The sequence below is a fragment of the Pundamilia nyererei genome, unplaced genomic scaffold (genome assembly GCF_000239375.1).
Source record: "Pundamilia nyererei isolate P.nyererei 1_Seehausen unplaced genomic scaffold, PunNye1.0 scaffold00023, whole genome shotgun sequence".
NCBI classification, from domain to species: Eukaryota; Metazoa; Chordata; class Actinopteri; order Cichliformes; family Cichlidae; genus Pundamilia; species Pundamilia nyererei.
Genome location: NW_005187424.1, coordinates 1,451,638 through 1,460,020, shown reverse-complemented (window position 1 = coordinate 1,460,020; position 8,383 = coordinate 1,451,638). Strand labels below are relative to the sequence as shown.

The following is an 8,383-nucleotide window of genomic DNA, read 5'->3' as shown; positions in this document are numbered from 1 at the left end:
GGTGCAAATTACTGACCTCTGTCATCATTTTAAGTGGGGGAACTTGCACAATCGGTGGCTGACTAAATACTTTTTTGCCCCACTGTATATTTGGAATATTTTCATTTCCATCAGACAGGAAATGGAAGCTGGAATTTACCTGCGATAACTCAGGAATTGTTTGAGTCACTTTCTGTTGTTGTAATACAAAGTTCACATCTGAAGCAAAAAAGTATTTAGTATCCACTGTTAGTTTCATTGTTAGCATTACTCTTTCTGATTATTTGAATGTGGAGAATATTTGGTCAGGAGCAAGATCCAATCTTTATAATACAAATCTAACACTTCCTGACTTAAGAGTCATGTGAGAATAACAGGTCATGGAAAAACTTAAATAACTGAAACAATAATGTAATCTCTTTCTTTCAGCTGGTTAAGATGTTTCTTTCTGCGAGTACTTTTAGTTATCTAACTACTCTCATATGAACAAATGTGTTAATATGCAAAATATGAGGGAAATAAATCTGTTTCTATGGTTTTGAAAAGCTAAACTTGTGTCATTCTGCTTCAGTCGATTTGTTTTAGCTCAAAGACGATGTGAAAAAAACCTCACAAAACAGACTCCTGCTCTCTGGAAGTAAAAAAAAAAGATTTGTGTGTCACACGTTAAAGTTGGAAGGGCTACATTAATTTTAACTGTTAAACGTTTGTATGTTCTCCCTGTGTGTGCGTGGGTTCTCTCTGGGTACTCGGTGGGGTTGGGTTAATGATTCTAAATTGCCCCTATGTGTGAATGTGAGTGTAAATTGTTGTCTCTCCATTAGTCCAGTGACAGAGTGGCAACCTGGCCTAGGTGTACACATTATGGCAGCTGGGATCAGCCCCCTGCAACCCGGAATTAGAAAAGATTGGATTTATTGAAGTGAAGGATGCTGAGAATAGTGATGGTTTGCAGATGCTTATTTTCTTGAAATGCTCCCCGTCCCACCTCTTCTCCTTTTCTTTCTCAGGGTTCCTTGTCTTTGCCACCCTCGTCATCATCGTTGCACTCATCTTCATATTTGTTGTGGGTCCCCGCCACGGCCAGACCAACATCCTAGTCTACATCACCATCTGCTCGGTAATCGGAGCACTCTCTGTGTCCTGTGTGAAAGGACTGGGCATCGCCATCAAGGAAGCGATCGCCGGGACGAGCGTGGTGAAAAACCCGCTGGCGTGGATCCTGCTCCTGGGTCTAGTGGGCTGTGTGAGCACGCAGATCAACTACCTGAACAAAGCTCTGGACATTTTCAACACCTCCCTGGTAACGCCAATCTACTACGTGTTCTTCACCACGTCCGTGCTCACCTGCTCTGCCATCCTCTTCAAAGAGTGGGAGCACATGGGAGCGGACGATGTCATCGGTACACTCAGTGGCTTCCTCACAATCATCGTGGGCATCTTCCTGCTCCACGCCTTTAAAGACGTTAGCGTGAGCCTGGCCACGCTCGCGGTGTCCATGCGGAAGGAAGAACGAGCGTTTCCCACAGCCAACGGCATAGCATCTCACACCGCCTACGAACTGCTGGACGAGAAGTCGGTCGGAGACATGGAGGAGCGAGACACTGCTTCGCATTTCGATAGCGTCTCCAGAAGGAATGGCACGATGACGTCCTTGCTGGATCACTAAGGACCTCCCTATTCCAGAAGACTCGGCCGCGGCTCTGATGTAGACGTGGAGCGCGAGAATGAGACAATCAGCGATCCGGGGCGTGAACAGACCAGTGGATTGTAGTTAATGTTTTAATTTGCCTTACTTTTCTTGGAATATGGCTCATATTCATCTCTAGTTAAACTTAATTTCATTCCGGTGTAGCGCTGTAAATACGTTTTATAAAAAGGTTTTATGGACATGCACCTTCATGCACTGACTTCCTTTCTATGAATCAGATGAAGTTTTAATATATATATATATAAATATAAATATATACTTTATGAAGTCCTGCTGACAATGACTACATTTGATAGGACGTTCTATGATTTGAGTTGTCGTCATACTTGAAGGTAACGGCAGTTAATGTTGGGAGTTCTGAACTTTTTCTTTGCAGTTTTTACATTAAAAGCTTGACACAAACCAACATTTGTTACATATTTATTGAATTAAATGATTAAAACATAAGGCACAGTGAATAAATGCTGAACATGAGCTTGAGCTCTGTTACTTCAGTTCCACTTAAAATGTTTAGCATGCAAGTTGAACAGTGTAGAAAATATAAATTTACCATCACCCACACTTAAAATAGATTAATGCTCACCCTCACAAACACCCGCCACCGCAAACCCTTAAATACGTCAGATAAAAACTACTTCCTCTCTCTGATCTACTTCTGTCTGCAAGTATAAAACAAAGAATATCCAAAAAGGGGAAATATTCTTTTCTGATAAGGCACAAATGAATACAAAAAAGAAAAAGTGGCCCAACTTCTGACACATGATGGTCCTCAGACCTAAAGGGCGATATTCGTGGTGATGCGGACAGTGTTTGAAACTTCACGCTGGTCCACAGTGTTGACGGCCGCCTCAGCTGCTGGCGAGCGACTGGTGTATCGGAGGCTGGAAGCATCGGACGTGCTCGACCGGCATGTTCTCGCCGTCGCCAGACTTCATGTACTTGTTCAGGATGGCGAAGATCTCGTTGTTGAGGACTTGGAATCTACGGATTCTGTCCACCATCTTCTTTAGAGGCTGAAAGGGAGACAAACACGGGAATGAGCTCAGAACAGGTCCCACTTAATCACGTTGCTGCTTTTATGTCAGATCCTATTTCACTGGTGAACGTCTATTTTAAACGTGGCCACAGTTTCTAATAGCACATAAAGCCAACAGCTCAGACTGTGCTAAACGCTCAGTGTTACACAGTTTTTCCAACTCTCCATTCTGAGGTCACAGAGAGAGCAGGGTGTATTTATAGTAGGTCAGCCCTGAAGTTGACAACACAATAATTCCCAACATTATTTTTCTTAACCCCCCCTACGGGCTTTTGGATCATCACAGGAAATAACAGTTTGTGATACGTTTTAGCCAGATAACTTTTCTCTGCAGTTTCTCAAGAGCATTTGCATCAGTTGCATAAAAAAAACCCCAAAAAACTGAACTTCAGACATAAACATTGCAATCGTGGTGGCCATCAATGCCTCTGAGCTTGTGCATTTGGTGGGTTGGAGTTTGCCTGACATCTTCTGCAGTCTCATTTAGTGGCTTGTTGTAGAACATGAGGATGTTCTGAATGAGCAACTTCAGGAAAAAATGCCAACTCTTTCTTGGGCTTTAGGATTTATTTCTGTGGAACTACAGAAAAGCCCCGCTGACCTGCTGTTTAAACCTTCTGTTTATCTGGGACAGCCAATTATAAAAAGCTCCCATAAAGGGGGAGGAGCTATAAGAGCCTGTTTGATATTTGGTGTTTCCAAATGGCAGTGGAAGAACAGGAAATTGTATGCAATTGTGTATAAAACAGCTTATTATGAACTTTAACAGTGTTTCAGTTAAATCTGAGGATCCAGCTGGGAGATGTGAGCTGAGCACCAAGAAAACGGGACAGTTAGCCAGGCTCATTTCAAGGTTAAATCCAGCTCCCGGCAGTTCTAAAACAAACTCATCTGCTTAATCCACACAAACGCTGAAGAGTGTAACATCGCGGAGGGTTACCTGCAGCGACTATCTGACGACTTCAGAACCTCATTCTGTGTTTTCATGTGCAGCCATGCTGATTAGCTTTCCCTCCCCCCCCCCATGTACTCAGTGAAACCTGTGGGTTTGGTTCTCAGTGACCTACTTATCTGCCCATGAATGCATCACAATGTTGCTGGGTCAGTGTTGCCAACGCACAATACTCAACAAAGAGTTCATCAACAATCACGGAAAACAAAACGCAACAAAAATTCCTGAGAGGCAGGTAAGCTCCTAGCAAACAGAACCATCACGCCCATTTCTCTTTCATCGTCCTACACTTCACTCCCAACTGATTCAAAACTCTTTCATAGTCCGTGAGGGAAAAAAACCCCCCCAAAAAAAACAAAAAACAGTCCATTTATGATTCAGTGGGTCACGCTGAAGCCTTTTGTGCTCTTTGCTACATTCTGAGGGGATACACTCAGTAACAGATTTCAACATAAATTATTCAAGTATTTTTTTTTGACAGAAATCCGAGTTCTGATTTCAACTTCCCTGCGCTGCCTCCGCAAGGACCAGAGTGCTGCAAAACTGAAGAAAATGAACACCTGAAGCCGCTCTTGTGATCGCCGACACGCTTGTGCTCATGAAGCAGAAGGACGGACGTCTGCAGCTGCACGCTGAGCTGTATTTAGCTTTCTGTTAGCAGTGAAATTAATAATTCATAATTTTGGACTCAAAGTAGAAACACAGCATTAGAAAACAAAAACAACAGTTCAGTGTGGTTTGCTCTCAGTAATGTACGAAGTTATTTTAACTGTTGCAGTCTCACACCTGAGACGGATCTTGTTTAGTGACTTTAAACGCTGCGACGTTATTGGCTGCTCCACGACAAAAATTAGAGGTGGAGGATCTGAAACTCATCAAGCTCATCTTTCATGCTTCATTACCAGTTCTTACTGTGGTTTTTTACAAAGTATTTATAGAAAAGTATCACTTATTTACAGAGGTTAAAAAAGGAATATAGCTTTTTAAATCTGAGTCTCATATGATCTGGTGTGACTGAAGCCAGATTACATCATTATCAACACCCTAAAGGCTACAAAACGACAACAAACAGAAGTCATGTGAACCTAAACTCACCTTGATAAATTCCATACGGGTCGTAATCTTTATTAACTTTGCACGTCACGTTACGCAAGGCGCCATCAGCAGATTTTATTATCTAATGTTCAGAGTTCAGCCGTGCGTTTAACAGCCTGTTGTTGAGGTTTCAAATCATATCAGCAGGTTATGGCATGAAGCAGAAAAGTCAATCACATTTTCTTGATGTGTGTCAAAAATAATAATTAAAAATGAATAAAAAAATCTAACTGAATTGAAGACATACGCAGGTCTTTACTTCTATTCTTGGTACATTTGCTATTTGAGATGGTGTGCTCATTATTTTGGATGCAGTAACTGGTGGAGATGCTCGGGGACGTCAGGTGAGGGATGATGCGTTAAATCTGCACCTTATGTATGCTGTATTTAACAGCCGTGCTCATGTCTTTCAAACTCACCACGCTCTTGATGATCTCATCCTTCCCGTCGTGCTTCTGCACCTTGAGGAGGTGGTAGCTGAAGTCAAGGATGTCAAAGCGTCTCTGCTGTCCCAGCAGGGCGATGATCATGCAGCCTGCCCAGTGGAGGCCGTCTCCAAAGCACTGCCTGGAGGACAGGAAGAGGGTGTGTCAGTAAATATTAGGTGAGAGGAAGCGTGTGCGTGTTTGTGTTCGGCCACACTCACTCCACTGTGAACTCGTGGGCTCCCACAGGAATGCAGTACACAAACTGCATGGCGCTCCAGAGGCGGTGGAACTCCACACACTCGTCCACGTGCATCACGCCGTTGCTGGGCAACGGCCCACGCCACACAGGGTCCTCCAGGAAGCCTCGCACACGTGTGAGGATAACCTCAAACATGGACAGACCGCAACAGAGGCGCTCTTTGGTCAATAGGTCGCCCTCACGAGCGATGGCTATTTGCTGAAAGAGAAGTAAAAGCATTCAAAAGATCGTCTACCGGTCAGCATCCTCCATAAGTGTCACATGACACAGGAGCAACTATAGCTTATCTCTGTCTTAATGGTGTGTTCAGAGGGAAACAAAATAAGTTGGTTTATTGCCTGATGTCATCCTCAGGATAAAGTCCACACGATGAAACACATTTATATGGCAGCAAATTTGTTCATGAAGTCCTCCTGGAGAATTTATTTAAGTTCTGAAGATGTTTTAACTCCAGCTCTCAGCTGTACTGAGAAGAAAGTAGTTTCCTCATTGGTTGTTAGAGACAAACATCAGCTGGTTTTGAATTGGCCCTGAAACACTCCAGCATTTGTATTTACATAACTAACCCGAGGGAAAGTGAACACACCATCCGACGGCTCTTACCTGTGGTGTGCCGAGGCGTTCTATCAGGGGAACCATATGCAGCGCCGTGTATTTGGCCTCCAAGCGCTTCATCTTGGCGTCGAGGCGCTCCCCCTCTACACAGACAGACAAAGAAATGCATGAAGTTTAAGTTGAGGATTGTCAACCAGTGGAAATTTGTTCTTAAGAAAGAGGTTTAAAAAAATTAAAAAAAATAAAAGCTTACAAGAAATAGAAAATTCAGACTAAGAAAGGAAAAAAGTGAAAATGTGCCAAAACGCAGTCCGACAGAGTTGTTACTTGTATAACAAAAAAAAAAAAATTTAATAAAACAAAAACTTCTCACAATCAGCTGTTTTGTTTCTACATTAACTTTAGTAAATTTAATGAAGCCTGCCAGAATTTGACCTTCATATTAAGATTTTTCCAGATTACCAGATCCTGGAAATACACAGGGTGTGTAACGGAGCTTTATGACACCAGCAAGAAAGGAAAAAGAAAAAAAATAAAGAAAAAGAAAAAGTGTGATCAACATCAAGTGGAAAGTAAATGCACAAACCGCACCTTCGTGCATGGGCTTACTCATACTGAACATTTAAAATAAAACATTAATGGAAAAATATTATCACACAGATGGAATCACAGTTAGAAGATGAGCTTTTTATGAGCAACCACCGATGATTCATCAGAAACGGATCAAACATCCAGGGTACCCTGTGGCCGTTTATGCTCCTCTACGTCACAGACGTTAAACTGCTACAGCTTATTCAAACTACGATTTACAGAGAAAAACAAAATCGCGCCGAGCAAAAATCGGATTGTGTCATCGATTTTGACACGAGTTGGGTATAAAATTTATTTGGTTGCAATTCATGTAAACAGACAGTAAATGTGTTTTTCAGCTCTTAAAATTTCTTCTGGATATTTCTGAATTATGAGGGTTTAAAAAGATGTTGGAAAAAGAAAATTAAAAATGTGCCAAATTTCTATTAAGCCCCAATGCAAGTCTGGAAATATTCAGAGAATGAAGGTAAAATTTTGCTTGCCTGGAGGAAGCTAAAGTTATTGTAAACATCAAAAGAAAAAAAAATTTAGATGAGAGGCACAGATCGAGTTTGTTATTAATAGAAAATCAAACGCACACATGATGGCTACAGCATCCAGTTTGGGTTTATAAAATTTTAAATTTATGGGATTTTAATATTTAAAAACAATCATAAAAATTAGCAATATTTTCAGCCAGAACAAGATGCAACCTCTACAATGTTCTGCAACCCATGAAAACATATCAGTAAACCACGGTATGGCACGCTGGTGTCTCTGACACACACACACACACACACACACACACGCACACCTGCTGCAGATAATGCTGCGCTGGAATAACTGACTCTCTGTAATCCCGGCTGAAAACCGTACCCAACAAAAGCACTCTTGACTCCCGCTGAACTAATGTTTGCTAGAACACAGCACCCAGCTGTTTTCAAAATTGTTAAGCTTTTCCTAAAACAATACTTTAATGATGGAAAACAACTGAGTGCTGCATCTCAGCATCTCACCCTTGAGCGAGGGGAAAAACCGAGGAGGAAATTTACACGGAAAGGTTTCGTTTTTTCAGCTGGTTAATGAGTCTCATTGTTAGTCAACTTTGGAACCAAAAGATGAGATCATGAATACACGCAGATGAAATGAGCCTCTATTTAAACAAACTTGTCTTTGGTTAGAGAAACAAAAAAAGGTGGGGGTTCATACAAATTAAATAAGCCTTATCCAGAACAAGCTCAGTGCAGCTGCTCCTTCATGTCAAAGCAGACAGACATCGAGAGGATTCTGGTATCTGATCAGGATCCTTCCATCCAAAGGTAGAAAACCCAAAAGGAAGCACAAGGGATCATAAATCTCATGTGGCCAGGAAACACTTCAAGTTCCTCCAGGACGATTTGAAAAATGAGGCAAATCTGGATAAATCCTGCTGCCAGAATGATCTGAGCGGAGCGATAACAGCAGAGCATGGACGGACAGACGGATAAAAGGGTCAATGTGATGAAGTCCTTGTGACCCTTTTTAGATTACTTAAGCAGGATGCAATGAGCTTAAGGTCGCATGAAGGGAAATTAAAGAGTTCTGTGATTTCGGGTTATGGTTAAATCGCTGGGAGTCACTCTGGCATCACCAGAATCCGCCTTTTATTCAACAGCGAGCAGAGATTTCAGACGCTTGAATCATTGTTTTGGACCCAGAGCAGATAAAGCACGGAGACAGTTTATTGATTACACTGTATGAACTGCGCAGAGCAAAGAGCACAAAGTTATCAATAGGAACCCATCTGCCTGTTGACTTT

At 42.0% G+C, this 8,383-nt stretch overlaps 2 protein-coding genes across 6 annotated transcripts in view; one reads left to right on the top strand and one right to left on the bottom strand.

Moving 5' to 3' along the window:
- Positions 1-1,875, top strand: part of nipa2 (NIPA magnesium transporter 2) — a 6,843-nt gene extending 4,968 nt beyond the window's left edge. For all 4 annotated transcript variants that reach the window (XM_005727134.1, XM_005727135.1, XM_005727133.2 and 1 more), the window contains one exon: positions 990-1,875. In XM_005727134.1, coding sequence (XP_005727191.1) covers positions 990-1,648 — 659 coding nt within the window. In that variant the 3' untranslated portion in view covers positions 1,649-1,875. The remainder of the gene's footprint in view (positions 1-989) is intronic.
- A 219-nt stretch (positions 1,876-2,094) lies between these two features.
- Positions 2,095-8,383, bottom strand: part of cyfip1 (cytoplasmic FMR1 interacting protein 1) — a 38,079-nt gene continuing 31,790 nt past the window's right edge. For both annotated transcript variants that reach the window (XM_005727131.1, XM_005727132.1), the window contains exons 28-31: positions 6,064-6,158; positions 5,420-5,658; positions 5,193-5,340; positions 2,095-2,703 (exon numbers count right to left, since the gene is read on the bottom strand). In XM_005727131.1, the coding sequence (XP_005727188.1) occupies positions 2,539-2,703; positions 5,193-5,340; positions 5,420-5,658; positions 6,064-6,158 (647 nt within the window). In that variant the 3' untranslated portion in view covers positions 2,095-2,538. The remainder of the gene's footprint in view (positions 2,704-5,192; positions 5,341-5,419; positions 5,659-6,063; positions 6,159-8,383) is intronic.